This window comes from Cebus imitator, unplaced genomic scaffold (genome assembly GCF_001604975.1).
Source record: "Cebus imitator isolate Cc_AM_T3 unplaced genomic scaffold, Cebus_imitator-1.0 Scaffold635, whole genome shotgun sequence".
Lineage (NCBI taxonomy): Eukaryota > Metazoa > Chordata > Mammalia > Primates > Cebidae > Cebus > Cebus imitator.
In genome coordinates this window covers 637697-653035 of record NW_016107950.1, presented here as the reverse complement: position 1 = coordinate 653035, position 15339 = coordinate 637697, and the positions used below count along the sequence as shown (strand labels likewise).

General features: G+C 50.7%; 1 protein-coding gene across 1 annotated transcript; it reads left to right on the top strand.

Moving 5' to 3' along the window:
• Window positions 1–4769: 4769 nt before the first annotated feature.
• On the top strand, window positions 4770–11846 carry LOC108295365 (cryptic protein). The gene is made up of 6 exons (XM_037734571.1): window positions 4770–5169; window positions 5477–5526; window positions 5621–5794; window positions 6480–6594; window positions 6832–6941; window positions 10989–11846. Exons 1-6 carry the CDS (start codon window positions 5147–5149, stop codon window positions 11204–11206), a joined length of 690 nt encoding a protein of 229 aa, XP_037590499.1. The 5' UTR covers window positions 4770–5146; the 3' UTR covers window positions 11207–11846.
• The last annotated feature ends 3493 nt before the right edge of the window (window positions 11847–15339 follow it).

Below are 15339 nucleotides of genomic sequence, written 5' to 3'. Positions count from 1 at the left end.
ACAGAGTCTCACTTTGTCACCAGGCTGGACTGCAGTGGCACGATCTCAGCTCACTGAAACCTCTGGCTCCCTGGTTCAAGAGATTTTCCTGCCTCAGCCTCCGAAGTAGCTGGGACTAACGGCATGCGCCACCACGCCCAGCTAATTTTTGTATTTTTTTAGTAGAGAAGGGGTTTCACTATGTTGGCCAGGATAGTCTCGATCTCTTGACCTCATGATTCACCTGCCCCGGCCTCCCAAAGTGCTGGGATTACAGGCGTGAGCCACCGTGCCCAGCGTGGATATACTGAGAACAAAACACAGGTTAGCAAAACCCTGCAGAAATGTTTGTAATTAAGTGGTTCTTATTATATTGAGCCAAAACCCAGACTTTGGCTTCATCAAATTTTAGAATAAATCAGCTTTAACAAATATAATTAAATTAAATATAATCTAATGACGAGTTTAGAAGTTAGAAATTGAGAACAAAATCCAATAAAAAGGAAGACTGAGATATGAACTGAGGGTTCATGGGGCTTACAACTGGGGATTCTGAGACAAAAGGCATCTCATCCCCAAATGGATGGCTGGCCCGGGGTCCTGGAGCACCTTTGTTAATTCTGGTTGGTCTCATACAGATTTGTGGTGATGCAGGAACCCAGCCTCACTTTCAGACATCCTAATTATGGAAATACTCAGAGGGAAGAAGATGTCATGATATATATAATTTACTTTAAAATTCTTCACCAAAAACAAAATAGAAAATCTGGCAAAATGAGTTTAATCTATGGATGTGGCTGAGTCTCTGACAGGGCCCAAAGAGTGCTTCCTGGTCTTCACGCAGCTGTGCAACCGCTCCCCTGAGAGTGGACCTGGACTCACCTGTAACAGGAACAACTCACAGAAGGTGGGGGCTCCACTCTCCCACCCTCTTCCTCCTGTCCTAAGGGATGCCATAGGTGCCGGTGCAGGGGAGAGGCCACGGGGCAGACGTGGAGGATGTGGGGGCTCCAGGGGAGCCTCAAGTGAACTGAGACTTACAATCACGAGCTCAGTGCCCTAAATCTGACATTAACCCTGAGTGACCCAAGAGCTCCGGTAATGAGGGGAGGAGGAGGGGAAGAGAGAGGAAAGGAGGGGGCTCGGGAAGGAGCAGGGGAAGGAAAGGGGCAGGAAGGACCTCTCCAGTCCCCTCCTACCTCTTCCTTAACACTTCAACTTGGTGTCTACACACACACACACACACACACACACACACACACACACACACACACAGAGTAAGACCTCAGATGCTTCTGGTCAAAGCACTCAAGCACTGCAGGGTCCTGGCTGTTTCCTGGCTGCCACCCAGTTGAATGGGAAGCTCCTGAGGGAGGGTGCTTCTCTCCATCCCAGTCCCGAGGGCTCTGCAGCGGCACTGGCACTGCTCTGAGCCCGGTGCTGAGGACTGGCAGATTCCCTCCAGAGCCCGCGCTCCCAGGAGGGCCCCGCACTCCAGGCCTGTCCTTCAGCATGCGACTGCTGCCTCCCTGCTGGCCCTGAAAGATCCAGTCTCATGGCACATATACACCATGGAATACTATGCAGCCATCAAAAATGAGTTCATCTCCTTTGTAGGGACATGGGTAAACCTGGAAACCATCATTCTCAGCAAACTGACACAAGAACAGAAAATCAAACACCGCATGTTCTCACTCATAGGCGGGTGTTGAACAACGAGAACACATGGACACAGGGAGGGGAGCATCACACACTGGGGTCTGTTGGGGGGAAGTAGGGGAGGGACAGTAGGGGGTGGGGAGCTGGGGAGAGATAACATGGGGAGAAATGCCAGGTATAGGTGATGGCGAGGAAGGCAGCACATCACACTGCCACGTGTGTACCTATGCAACAATCTTGCATGTTCTTCACATGTACTCCAAAACCTAAAATGCAATAAAAAATAATAACTAAAAAAAGAAAGATCCAGTCTCTCTCTTAAGGTGCATTTCAGCTTGCATTTTTCCTTCAGGGAACTTTTGCTTTCTGCACCATATTTTGTTCAAGTACATCTTTTCTGACGGGTTTTGTGTATGACTTACAGACTAAAAGCATTGCTAATTATACTAAATAATAAATTGGTATAATTAATAAAGGTCCTTATCTGAGCATAGCATCATCTGGAGAAAGAATTTTGGTCCTGGAGGCCGGCTGCTTGGGGAGGTGGTGTCTGTCCATCACGGTCACGGTCTGGTTGCCAGGATGAGCATCTCCGGGCTTTCTGAAGGGGCACACGGCAATGTTCAGGTTCACCGTTTGATTTAAAGGAAGATCAGCCAGTGAGGACTGTCTGCAGGGTTCCCCATGAATGGAAATGTCCGTGTAAGAACCCTGACTAAAAGATGCTGTCTGTACTTCTAGAAAGCCTCCAGTACAAATGCCCTCTACATGCAGCAAAAATTACACAATTATATAATACCTAACAATCATGGGAAAACAAAAACCTGGCATCTGTCAGCTCGGGCTGCCCTAACCAAATGCCGCAGGCCGGGAGGCCTAACCCACAGAAGTGTATCCTCTCACAGCTCTGGAGGCTGGAAGTCTGGGATCAAGGAGACACCATCTGGAGGCCTCCCTCCTCGGCATGTAGATAGACATCTTCTCACTGTGCTCTTCCAACGGGCAGAAAAACCAAATTGCATCAACAGATGACAGACAAAACGTGGTGGATGGGTGTAGTGAAATATTTATGACTCAGTCACAAGACAACTGAAGCTGTGATAGGCACTGCAGCCCGGATGGACCTAAGACATTATGCTACGTGGCATAGGCTGGACGCAAAGGGACAGTACTGCATGATTCTCCTCACTTGCAATATCTAGATGAGGAAAATGTGTGGAGACAGAAAGCAGGCCTGCAAAGAAGCCAGGAGGGTGGAGAAAGCGGTTTCTCACTCCCACAGATGCCACGGGGCAGCCCGCCTGGACAGCCACCGCTGTAAAGTCCTCCTCAGAGATCCCTTCTCACCTAATTTGTTGTAGAATGTTTTCCTCTTGACGGATGTGCTGAGTACCCTGGGGGCTCCTCCAGTCCTGGCACAGGGTTCCAGTCCCACACACTCTATGAGCCAGAACATTCCACTGGGGTTTTGATGGGTGGGCCGGCTCCAGCCTTATCTGTTTACAGCTGATAAGGAGAAAAGAGGCCTTTTCCTGGCAGGGACCCACCTCCCCCTTCCAGTGTTCCCAGGCAACCCTTCCAGCTGGGGCTCTTGAAGGCAAACAGGGCAGCTCCCCTGCAGTAAAATGCAAAACCCTTTTATAGGAACTTTCAGGCAAGGAGGCAACCTGGGACCACAAAGCTTTGTGTGGAGAGCAAGTGACAGTCTGGCAAAAATAGATCATCAGAAGCTTTATCTCCCCGGACATCAGCCCTTCTCCTCCGGGTCCACTGCAGAGCTTGGGCAGACAGTACAGGCACAGCGCATTGCTGCTTCTTGTCTCTCAGTTTGGTCTTGCTGGCAAGACATTTCTTTTTTTTCTTCCACATATAAACTGCAGATTTTCTTTTCTTTTCTTTCTTTTTTGAGTCTTGCTCTGTCACTCAGGCTAGAGTGCAGTGGTGCAATCTCGGCTCACTGCAACCTCCACCTCCCAGATTTAAGCCATCCTCCTGCCTCAACCTCCCAAGTCACTGGGATTACAGGCATATGCCATCACACCTGGCTGATTTTTGTGTTTTTAGTAGAGACAGGGTTTCACTATGTTGGCCAGGCTGGTCTCGAACTCCTGACCTCAGGTGATCCTCCTGCCTCAGCCTCCCAAAGTGCTGGGATTATAGGCATGAGCCACTGAGCCTGGCCAAACTGCAGATTTTCAAAGCCTTATTCTACATATGAAATGTCGTGATTTGGCCAGGTGCAGTGGCTCACACCTGTAAACCCAGCACTTTGGGAGGCCGAGGCAGGCGAATCCCACAGGACCCACTGCTGGGAGGCCCCAGGGCAACCCGGTCCTTCAATTTCTTATTGCTTTATTTCACAGCCTCTTTAATAAACCTCACATCTAAAGGTGTAAGAAATTAAATCACCATCAAAGACTATTTCAGCCTTGGAGGAAGAATACTATTTTTAGAAATGAGCTTTTATATTAAAATCACAGACAATTTGCAACTCTGAGTTGCAAGGTGTCTTGTTTAGTGCTGATAACAGGGCCTCCATCCCTATTTTGGTAGTCAGAAGAACTGAGACTTAGAAGGTGCTAGAAGAGGCCCCAGATCACTCCCTCCTTGGGTTCAGTTGGATTCAGCAGGCTCCTTGGCGACGCATGAGCACCACAGTTTCGCCTGTGCTTCCGAGGGCTCGCGTAGTTGCCTTGGATAACTGTGGATGTCTCCTCAACATGTCTGTGCCCTTCGTGTTTTTCAGAGATCTAACTGCCAAGGGACTTAAACTCTCTAAGCCTCCCTTTCTCTCTTTCCACGTGGTGAGGAGTAACAGGGCCTACCCAAGAGGTCCTATAGTAAATGGGGCAGTGCCCTTCCCCCACTTGGTGGGCACAGAGAAGAGGCTCCATTTGTGGAGTGAGGGAGCCTCTCTTAAAGCAGGAGTCACATGTTTTCTCTTATCCTCGTGTTCCCCACTCAGGGCAGCTGGGACCCAAGGCTGTTGACTGTGCCCCACACAGTGGCTCCCTCCCTCACAGGGCCCCTCACCATCTCCCAGTACAAAGTATATGCAATAGAAAATCTCCACCTTCCTATGAAAGCTTTTTCCCATGTTGGGATTTTTTTTTTTCTCTCTCTCAGTGAGAAAATGGCTCATCACCTTGGATACCAACGTTTTACATCAGAGATTGATCACTCCTGCTGCTATCAGCACTGTAAATACTGCTGGGGGGGAGTCAGCCCGAGTCCCCACCCCTAGCCAGGTGTCACAGAGGGGATCGGCCTTCAGGCTCAGAGGGGCCCGCCTGTCACCACAAGCCCAACCGTAGCTGAGGGGCTGCAGAACTCAAGATTCCATCCTGTTTCTCCTGGCTGAGGAAGGGAAGGGAACGGCGCATCTTCTGTACTCCTCCATTCTGTGTCTCCGGGGCCTGGAGTCAAGACACCCTCAAATGCAGAGGCTCTTCAGACACAGCTTTTCTGGAAACTAATCTTCAGTGCACTAAGAGAGGAGAAACCAAAAATGACCTGGAGGCACCATGTCAGGTAAGGAACTCAGGTCATGAGATCTTAGAGCCAAGAAGGGGGTCTCAAGAGCCTCAGAATAAATCATAGTACCTGCTTGACTGTTCATCAGAGGAGGTGTACACTTTCTGTCTCAAAATCTTTCTAAGCCATAGCAACATTAATAAAAACCCACAAGTTACAAAATGATTGCATTATTCATAATTAAATATTTTACATAATTTAATATTTATATATAATGATTGCATTGTATTTTATGTATATGTGAATTTCTGCTTATACTTTTAAAGGTATTTTAAACTTCAATGATTTTCTTTAAATATTCTAGGCTTCTGTTTATGATCAGTTTCGCATTATGGATCATCAACTTGGGAAACAGTAAGAAACACTTTATTCATAGTCTCAGTTTTAATTGCATAAAATATTTGATTCTCAATCATTATCAGTCTCACATTTTCAGTATTTCTGAAAGGCTATCAAATAGAGCAACATCACGGCGGTAGAGGGGAAGTCACCAAGGCTGCGGCCCTGAAGCAGCAACAGACACCGCTCAACTGGACCTCGGGTCATGTCGGGGAGGTGACTGGGAGCGAGGACGGCTGGAGGCCGGGGGAGCGGTTCCCCTACACCGGAGCTTTCCGAGAGGGTGAGTTGCCGCGCAGCCCACAAAATCCAGGGCATCATCTCGGTCTGCGAACTCAGAGTTTAAGATCTGAGAATACCTAGGATAAATTCAGGATAAAACCCAAGAAGAGCATTTTGTTATCTTCAAATAATGATGCACTTACAAAGCTATACAGCTAGAGACAGCTCCCAGTGAGGTGTTAACTAAAAGTTTTACTCTTTCATTGGTAAAAGGTTGTATTTGCTATTCAATGGCTATTTTGCTGCAGATCTAGAGAACTGTGATTTAAATGTGTGGAAAATAAATACCCCAAGCCCAGATAACAGCGGACCCTAACTTGGTTTATCGCAGACGCCGGCTGGGCCCGCCTCCCCAGGAGGCCCCTCACCGGTGGGTTTGGCGTCACTACACCCGTGGGTGGTCCCGCCCGGGAGGCCTGTGCTTAATCACTGTCAGGTGAAGCCACAGCCTGAGGTTAACATGTGAAAGGCAGGGAGGGAGCAAACCCGGCTTGCAGGCTGCACCCGTTAGTTTGTTTCACATCCCTAACAAGCAGGGTTTACCTGAGCAAACACACTTGGCGGGGAGCTGATTTTATTGCCTCCCCGGGGCGGCCACGTTCGGCCTCTTCCCTGCGGGAGAACCCTGAGGGCCGAGGGCCGCGGGACGTGGGGAGCGCGGGGCTGACGCTGGGGTGATCCCTCAGGTGCGCCCGGGAGGCCACGCTGCTGCCGGAACGGCGGCACCTGCGTGCTGGGCAGCTTCTGCGTGTGCCCGGCCCACTTCACCGGCCGCTATTGCGAGCACGACCAGAGGCGCAGGTGGGCACAGGGGCGGGGGGACAGGAGTGGGCGCCGGGCGAGGGACGCGTGGCTCTTGGGGAGCGCGGGAGTGGGCGCTTGGGGACGGATGTGCCGGTCTTGGGGGTCGAGGGAGTGGGCACCGGGGAAGGGATGCGCCAGTGGCGCGGGGGGTGGGGAGGGTTGACGTGGGAGTGGGCGCCGGGCGAGGGGCGCGCGGGCCACCGCACTGACTCAGGTCCCCATCTGTCTCCTCAGTGAATGCGGCTCCCTGGGACACGGAGCCTGGACCCTCCGCGGCTGCCACCTCTGCAGGTGCGTCTTCGGGGCCCTGCACTGCCTCCCCCTCCAGACGCCTGGCCACTGTGGTAAGAAGCCCCGCGATTCGGCCCCCAGCTTACCCCCGCATGCCATTGCGCCTTCATCGGCTCACCCTCCATATCCATCCACAGTGCATCTTTCAGTGCCAGGCCACATAGCAGTCAGCAAACCAGACTGATTCGTCATTGAACAAAGTAGCGTTCATTGGGAATCGTATAGTGAATTAAAGTTGGTTTTGAAGTTGCTTATATCCAGAATGCTGTTTAAAAATGATTTCCAAAGTGTTCTCACGTGTCTGTTTCAGTGAGCCGAATTTCAGGAGATGACCAGCTGGTAAGCAGAGAGGAACCTAGGAGACAAGTTAGCTGTGTAAATTTCAGGTGGTTTCCCTGCACCGTGTCCGCTCAGCTGTGCCTTTCCTCCTCTCTTCTCTTCCGGGAGCACGGGCTAGGGCTAAAAATGGAGGGCACAGTAGTGAAGGCCCAGCCTCTCCACCCTAGACCCGGCTCTGCCCTCTCCCAGGCCTGGGTGGTCTGGTGGTGCAGTGTCCAGGGGCACACCTGATGAAGCCAAGGCCCCGCAGCCACTCTCCTGCCCCCTCCCTCCACCTCAGTGAGCCCTGGACACCTCCACCTGCCAAAGGGCACAGCTCTGCAACCCGACTTCCCACCCGTTGTCCTCAGGCCGTCCTGTCCGGCTGTGTGGAGGGCAGCACCGGGGGCCAAAGATCTTCAACCTGGCTTCCCCAGCCTCCCTCTTGCTCTTGGAGGCCCGCAGTGGGGAGCACACTTAATGTATGCTTTGCTCTCCTTCCCTTCCTGCCCTCCCTTCTCTCCCTGATGGGACCAGCAGTCAAAGGACACTCTTAATAGAGGCGCAGCCCTCAGCCCCACTTCCCATCCAGCTCTCTTCTCAGCTAGCTCTCCATGGTGCCAGGAGGAGAGCGCTCTCCACATGCAGATCACATTTTCCCAAAGCACCCCTTCTTTTATGCGTGCTCGGCCTCTGCCTATAAGTCACCAGCTGCACCAGAGACAGGAGGACGCAGATTTCACGGGCAGGCATCAGGATTGCAGGGGGTGCTTGTGTGGTCCTCACAGATGAAGTCAGTTCCCACCTGCCATTAGGCTGCCCCAGTGGGAACGTGGGGAAGGGTCTAGCTGTGATGACTTCCAGGATATCCGGTCATGATTTTACATTCTTGGAAACATCCAGTGCTGTGATTGCTATCGGCCAAGAACAGTGACAGTGGCTCTGAAAATGTGGCCTCTGTTTGTGAAAGCTGGATAGAATAGTGCCGTCATCCTTCAGGGTCATCTGTCAGGTGCAGAGAGGGCAGTGATCCCTTTGTGTTCTTTCACCCACTGATCCTTCTTCAAGGAAAGTTACAGTGATGCTGGTGATGGCTGTGCTGATGGTGGCTATGAGGACTTGAAGGTGACAACAGCGATGAGGATTGAACATCCTCTGTGGCAAGTGCCACTGCAGTAGGGCGAGCTCTTCTGGGTGTTACAGCAGGAGAGACGCTCTCAGTGTATTTCAGGCACTTTATATGCCCACTACCCCATTTAACTCTTATAAAATGAAGTAGGTGCACCTTTTACATTTGAGGAAACTAAGACACAGAGAGATTGACTTCTGCAGATAGTAAACAGGGTCTGATTCTTAACCTTGTGCCATTCTTATACTCTTCCTGTAAGAGTAATTGTCAATATGACTGGGTACAGTGGATCATGCCAATAATCCCAGAACTCTGGGAGGCTGAGGTAGGAGGATCACTTGAGGCCAGGAGTTTGAGAACAGCCTGGGCAATACAGCAAGACCTGTCTCTACAAAAAACTGTAAAAATTAGCCAGGTGTGGTGATGAGCACCTGTAGTCCCAACTACTTGGAAGGCTGAGAGGCAGAAGGATCACTTGAACCTAGGAGTTTCAGGTCAGAGTGAGCTATGATTGCACCACTGCCCTCCAACCTGGGTGACAGAGAAAGATCCTGTCTCTTAAAAAGAAAAGAAAGAATAAATATGAAAACAAGGAAGATTTTTTAAAGTGTTATATAGAATATAGAAAATTTGGTCATGTTCCAAAGCCAACAGCACAGTAATAGGTAAATAAATGTTTTAAATCCTTTATTGGGAGATGATGATTGTTTTGAAGAGTATGTGGAAGAGAAAATGTTGCTACAGAAGCATGGCCCGCTGGCTCCTGCAGGGACCCCCCGGTCTGGGGATCTCCAAGAGCCCTCCTTGCTCTGACAGATGCTCTGTGAGTCCAAGCAAGAAAAGCTACAAGCTAGCAGGGACCTTTGCCAGTCCTGAGCTAGCCAGGATCTCCTTGTTAGTCTGAGGGGGTGGCTCTTTCTACTGTGGTCCTAAAGCATCAAGTATCAGTTTTTACCAGCATCAAGAGACAATTTAATACTCTAAAATTTAGAGTCTATGGAATGACACAGTGAGGCAGCCAACTCAGGTGTCTTCAGAGACGGGCAGGTAACATGGAAGTGAGACGGGGCCGGGTCAACACTCCACCTCACTGTTGCAAACAAAATTTTTAAAAATGCAATTCTGGGAAGAAACAACCAACCAACAAGCAAACAGACATCAGTGGGCCAGACCCAGTCTCCAGGCCTCTGGGATGCCATCAGAATGGCTCTCGCAGGTCCTGGCACCAGCTGGCTCTGGGCCTGTCAGCATGCACCCTGTGTCCAGCCCTCCTGTCCCCTTCCCTCAGGGAAAGGCCAGCATAGACCTGGTACTACTGACTCTTCTCTTACCTGAATAGCTTATGCTGTGAGTGCCTGACTTAGCATTAGCTTCTCTGGAGCCTCATCTGAGCCTAGATGTTGGCACTCCTGTTTAGGGAGTCTGGCACCCTGGAACAACCCTCTCTCCCAAGGTGGGGTGCTATGGGGAGGCGGCACCCGGGCCTGGAGTGGGCCTGACCTGGCCAAGGCCCGTACAGCCTGCCTGTGTACGGGGGGAGAGTGGTTCTTGCTGTGGGGGCTCATCTGCATCAGTTCCTTGTTAATTTCCAGTTTCATGCTCATGCCAGGTTCCCAAGTCCAGAGGGCATCTCCTGGAGCTGTAGTGGAAGGCAGGGCAGGCTTGGTGGGTGGGCAGGGAGATGGCTGGCCTTTGCTGAGTGGCCCTGAAGACAGTGTCCCTGTAGTTGGGCATGCTCTCCCACCAGTCTGACCCCCCTCCAAACCAGGCCTGGACTTGCTTGTGAGAATGCTCTAGTGGTGTTGGCTGCCATGCCTGTAAGGTTGTCCGCTTCACATGACAATCACCACCCAGGACATTAGCCAAGACCCTGCCCAGCCCCACCACTCCAGAGATTCCCATTCCTATGTTCTGGACTGGGGTCCCACCTACACAGAGACCAAGGCTTAGGGACCCTCAGGGTTCAGCATGAGTGAGGCCTGCTGTGAGGGGTGGGGAGGGGGGACAGGGACTAGGCATTCAGGTGCTGCTTCCTATCACCAGCGGTGTGGGCTAGAGAACGGTCCGGCAGGTGAGTCCCATGGGGCGAGGAGGTGCGACTCACAGCGCTAGGCCTCCTCAGAACTGCAGCCTGGCTTTGGATGGCTGCATCTCCTGCTCCATCAACTGTCCCTTGTCAAAGAAATATTTCAAGCACTCATTTGGGGAAAAGTGGAACCTTTGTTGCAGCAGATGGCGGTGAGCTGTTCTACACTATGGCACTGTTTTATGCCGGTCTGTTTGCCCCACGTATACCATGGACGGTCTATTTGCGCCAATCACTCAATGACCTGGAGCGGGACTCTCTGAAAGGTGACGGGCCAAATGAGAAAGACTGAAGGGCTGTTCTTCGTTCCCCTTTTAAACCAGTACTGTAGTTCTCCTTCAGCTCTCTAAGTTCTACAAACATTTAGAGGCTTCCTTCTGTGCAGATGTCAACGTGGGGCTGAGACCTGCTTCCCGGCACCTCGCCCTGCTGCGCGGCCGAGGGGCGGAGCCTAGTGAGGCCCCGGGAAAGGGCCTGCAGAAGGCAGGGAGCAGGCTTTTCTATACACCCCCCAAACGGAGCCGCAGCACCGCATGTCTTTCATCTCGGGTTTGTCTGTTTTTCCAGACCCGAAATACTTCCTGGCCTCCCGCGCTCACGGGCCGAGCGCCGGGGGCGCACCCAGCCTGCTGCTCCTGCTGCCCTGCGCGCTCCTGCACCGCTTCCTGCGCGGGGATGCGCCCGCGCGCCCTCCTCCGCCCCTCGTCCCCTCCGTCCCCCAGCGGGAGCCGCGCCCCTTCAGAAGGCCGGGATGTGGGCATCGCCTTTCATTTTCTATGTTGTAAAATAGAAGCACAGGGTGAATATTTTTATTGGGTAATAAACATGTTCATGAAAGCTCCTTTGGCTCCAGGTCCTTGGGGGAGGGACACGTGTGTCCACAGCACCGCTGTGACGGGTAGGTAGAGACAGCAGGGCAACAGCGGGAGAGCAGAACTGGAGCCAGAAAGCCTGGCGCCGCCTCCTCGGCAGCGTTAGCGCCTTCCTTTCGCATGTCTGTTAAGTGGGAAACGAAGGCACAGGCAAGGCAGCGGAGTTCAGCCTAAAGCGGCGCCGGGCCAGCCTCCCCAGTCTCCTGAGCACCCCTTCTCAGGCCGCTGCCCGGTCTGAGGCTGTCGTGTCCACAGCCAGTCTAGGGGGGTGGGCGCAGCGAGCTCAAGACGCCAGGCCCGGTGACAGTACACAGGCTTGGCCACGCGGGATGTGACCCCAGCAGCGCACACCTCGGGTACAGGACCCTTGCATTGAGCTCTTCAGCTTTTAAAATCCACTGTAGTTCACGAGCCTGCATGATACAATTACTTTTACGTTTTATATTGTAGATTAGTTTATTGGCATTTTCAATCTTTTCAACTATTTGCTTTGAAAATATGAATTTAATGTAACATTCAAATGAGTATTAAATAAAAATAAAGTAGAACTTCATTAGAGGGCTGGCTTGGAGTTCATTGGTTCATGAGAAAAATTATTCAAGTTTTGAGACGTAAATATTGCTAGGCATTAGTATTTTTTGGTACTAAAGTTGTCTTCAGGTAGTTTCAAGTGTGTTCTGAGCAGTGCCTTATTTTTCTGTTTAATTATTGTAGGAATGAACAAGTGATGAACTTTGCAAATTATCCTAAGAGCTTGATGAATAAGTATATGCTACTCCTAAAATTCATGTTTGCAGAATACCTATTTTTTACAACATTGGCAGGCAAAAAAGACACTGCCTTATTTTCAGTAGGCACACTTAGGAAATGGAACTTGAAAGGTCGCAGTTGTGGTTAAAAAGAAAACTGAGAACTCTTCAATATTAGTGTGAATATCTAGGGTATAAACACAGTTTAATTAGAAAATTAGAAATCAGGCTCTATGGATTTCTGTAGTAGAATATTAGAATGGATCCTTCTAGGAGAATGATTCTTTTTTTTTTTTTAAGATGAGGTTTCACCATGTTGGTCAGGCTGGTCTTGAACTCCTGACCTCAGGTGATCCACCCACCTTGGCCTCCAAAGTGCTTGGATTACAGGCGTGAGCCACTGCGCCTGGCCTAGTAGAATTATTCTTGATTATAAGCAAGAAAATCAAAGTCACCATTTATCTGTCTGCTAACTAATTGGGAAGCCTTTACCTCCCTAGCACTGAAAAGACAAGGAGAATTTGTGAATAAAAAGCACTTTCTTTTGGCAGCCCAGGCATCCAGGGAGACATTTAAAAATGAGAAACTTTTCAGAAGAGAAGAGCGACGCTGGGCTCCTGGCTGTTAACGTCACATAAATGTGTCCTAGATCTTATCTGTCCCCTGCAGTTGAGGAGGATAGAGACATCCCCTGGGCCACTATCTGCCAACACCCCTTGCTGGGAAGAGCCTGTTCACACTCCTGGGTTTGCTCACCCGGACAGAGGGAGGGCACCTCCCTTCCCAGAGCAGTCTCCAGCTGTGTCCATTCTGCAGAGTTTATAGAAGCTGCCCTTTTCCTTGCCAGCTTAGCCCTGGCTCACTCATCCCCCACACATCCTAGAAAAGCAAAACCTGTCCGTACATGCCCTCTCTGAGGGAGCCACTTGCCAGGGACACTGGAAGGAGATGATGAAGGGATGCATAAGGACTTGTACCAGCATAGGGCTGGTGTGTTCAGCCTGTTCCTATGTCGGGGTTTAGCAAATGCCTGCAGCTGAGGGGAGCCCTTGTTCCTTTCAGCCCGTCACCGTTTCCCCACTCTAGCCTAGATCCAAACTGACTTTTCTAGCTGTGAGCAAGCGGCCTCTGGATATAGTCTCAGTTTCCATTGTCTGCAAAGCCACTCTGGCACATGCAGCCATATATCACACCAGCAACAGTGTCTGGGAGTGACCTTTCTGTGGAATTCAGTTTTGGGAATTTAAAATTAGGTTTGATAAGCTTTACACGCACAGGCATTTCTCATCTCACTTGGACCATCGGTTATGGGAAAAGGAGAACAAGGAGCTATGCCTCCCATAGTCACAGCTGCTCGGCACGCACTGATCTGGCCAGCACCTGGACCCCTCTGGGACCTCGGCACAGTATTAAGGAAGCTTGTGGCCACAGAGCGGGCTGGATCTCCAGGAGCTGAAAGCTGCCAAGCGAGTGGGGTGCTGGACTGGGAAATGTCTGCAGCACTGCCGCAGGGATGGGTGTGCAGCTCAGTGTCTAAGAACCGGCTCTCCAGCAACAAAGGAGGTGTATAAGTATGCTGATGGCACTTTATTACAAGTTTTACTCATACAAAGTACATTATAGCACAGAATTTGCAAGTCATAACAAAATATACAACCGCCTTTATCCCATATAGCCTATGTGCTTTTGTTGATTTTTATCAGATCTTCTATCGGCACTCAAATGTAAGGTTGTGCTGCAGCCACGATTTGGCAAATGGAGTTGCATCCTAACTCACTGACTCTCCAACGAGTTTATTGTCATTAAATCTGAAATGTGATCTACCATGGAGCTATTTCCAATCCTTCTACAAGGTATGTTAATTAACTGAACCATTTCAACTTTGGCACTCTCTATGTGAGAATATTACTAGTTTGTTGACATGAGTGATTGCTTTTCCGAATCAGTGTGTTTTCAAACGAGACTCGTTTTAATCAGGTATGGTAAGAAGGCAGACAGGGAAATGATGTCAAGGAGGAGGAAGTGTGTATATCAATTAGAAACGGGAGGTATGCCATGCAATGCCACACGAGGCAGCCCCAGGATGGCCCGGGAGGCAGACGGAGCAGGCACCTTGGGCAGGAGCTTGCACGGTGGCATGTGTGGGAAGGAGTGGGTGAGGCAGGGCAGGTGGTGTAGGGTTGGCTAGTGAGTCATTTCTGTAGGCTCCAGGGCACAGGGCTGTCCCTAATTGCCTGGCACATTTTCCCCTCACTCTCTCTGCTTCCTGATTGACCCTGGTGCCTCTCCATGTGGCCCTGTGTGGCGTGGAATGTCCTGTCCTCTTGCCCTGTGAACGTAACGGACTGTCTTCATCATTTCCATGACTGCATTCTTGCCGTACCTAAATAACAATAAAACCCACATTTAAAAACAAATAGGCAAGAGCTGTTCACACCATTAGAACCATTATGTACTAAGGAGCCGCTGAGGCTCCTGGGTTGTCCTTGCTAAAGCTCCCGAGATGCTGGTGGGGTGACTTTCTGTCTCATTGGCGGGGGCGCGGCCCGGAGCTGAGAAGAGGATGGTGAATAACAAGCATCTGCTCAGACCCAGCACTGTGCCCAGCAGCCTGCTGCTGCCTCTGAGGTTTACTCTCTGCCAAGGACACCTCAGTAAATCTGAGAGAAGTCTCATTACCACCCAGCAAATGCTCACGGGGTTGTAAACCGGCAGCGCCCTGCTTCAGAATCCGCCACTGAGCCAATGACTTCCCTTCATAATACATCTCGCCTCCAAGCAGGGCTTTGGATTTTTCCCTCATGGCATGTGATAGACCATGATTAAAGAAAAGGCACCTTCACGGTCTTTGTTTGACATACGTGGAAACCCAGGCTTGAGGAGGTGGAAGAATTCAGCAGGTACTGAAGCCAGAGAGTGGGAAACCAGGGACTACAGTTTAGCCCCTTGATTCCAAATCCCAGGCACATTTTCTGCTGCCTAGGAGAGACTGTGAACCTCCACTATGAGTTTGACATCAATTAGGATTTCAGTCCTTGTTCCTGAGCCTCCCTGTGTGGGTTGCTTGCCAGGCCTGACTTCAGTCATCCCAGAGTCTTTGCTCCCTCAGACACATTTCGCATCAGATGAAAACTTCCAGCCAGGTACAGTGGCTCACGCCTGTAATCCCCACACTTTGGGAGGCTGAGGCAGGAGGATCACTGAGCCCTGGAGATAGAGGCTGCAGTCATCTATAATATGATGGCACCACTGCACTCCAGCCTAGGTGACAGAGAGCACACCCTGTCTTAAAACTTT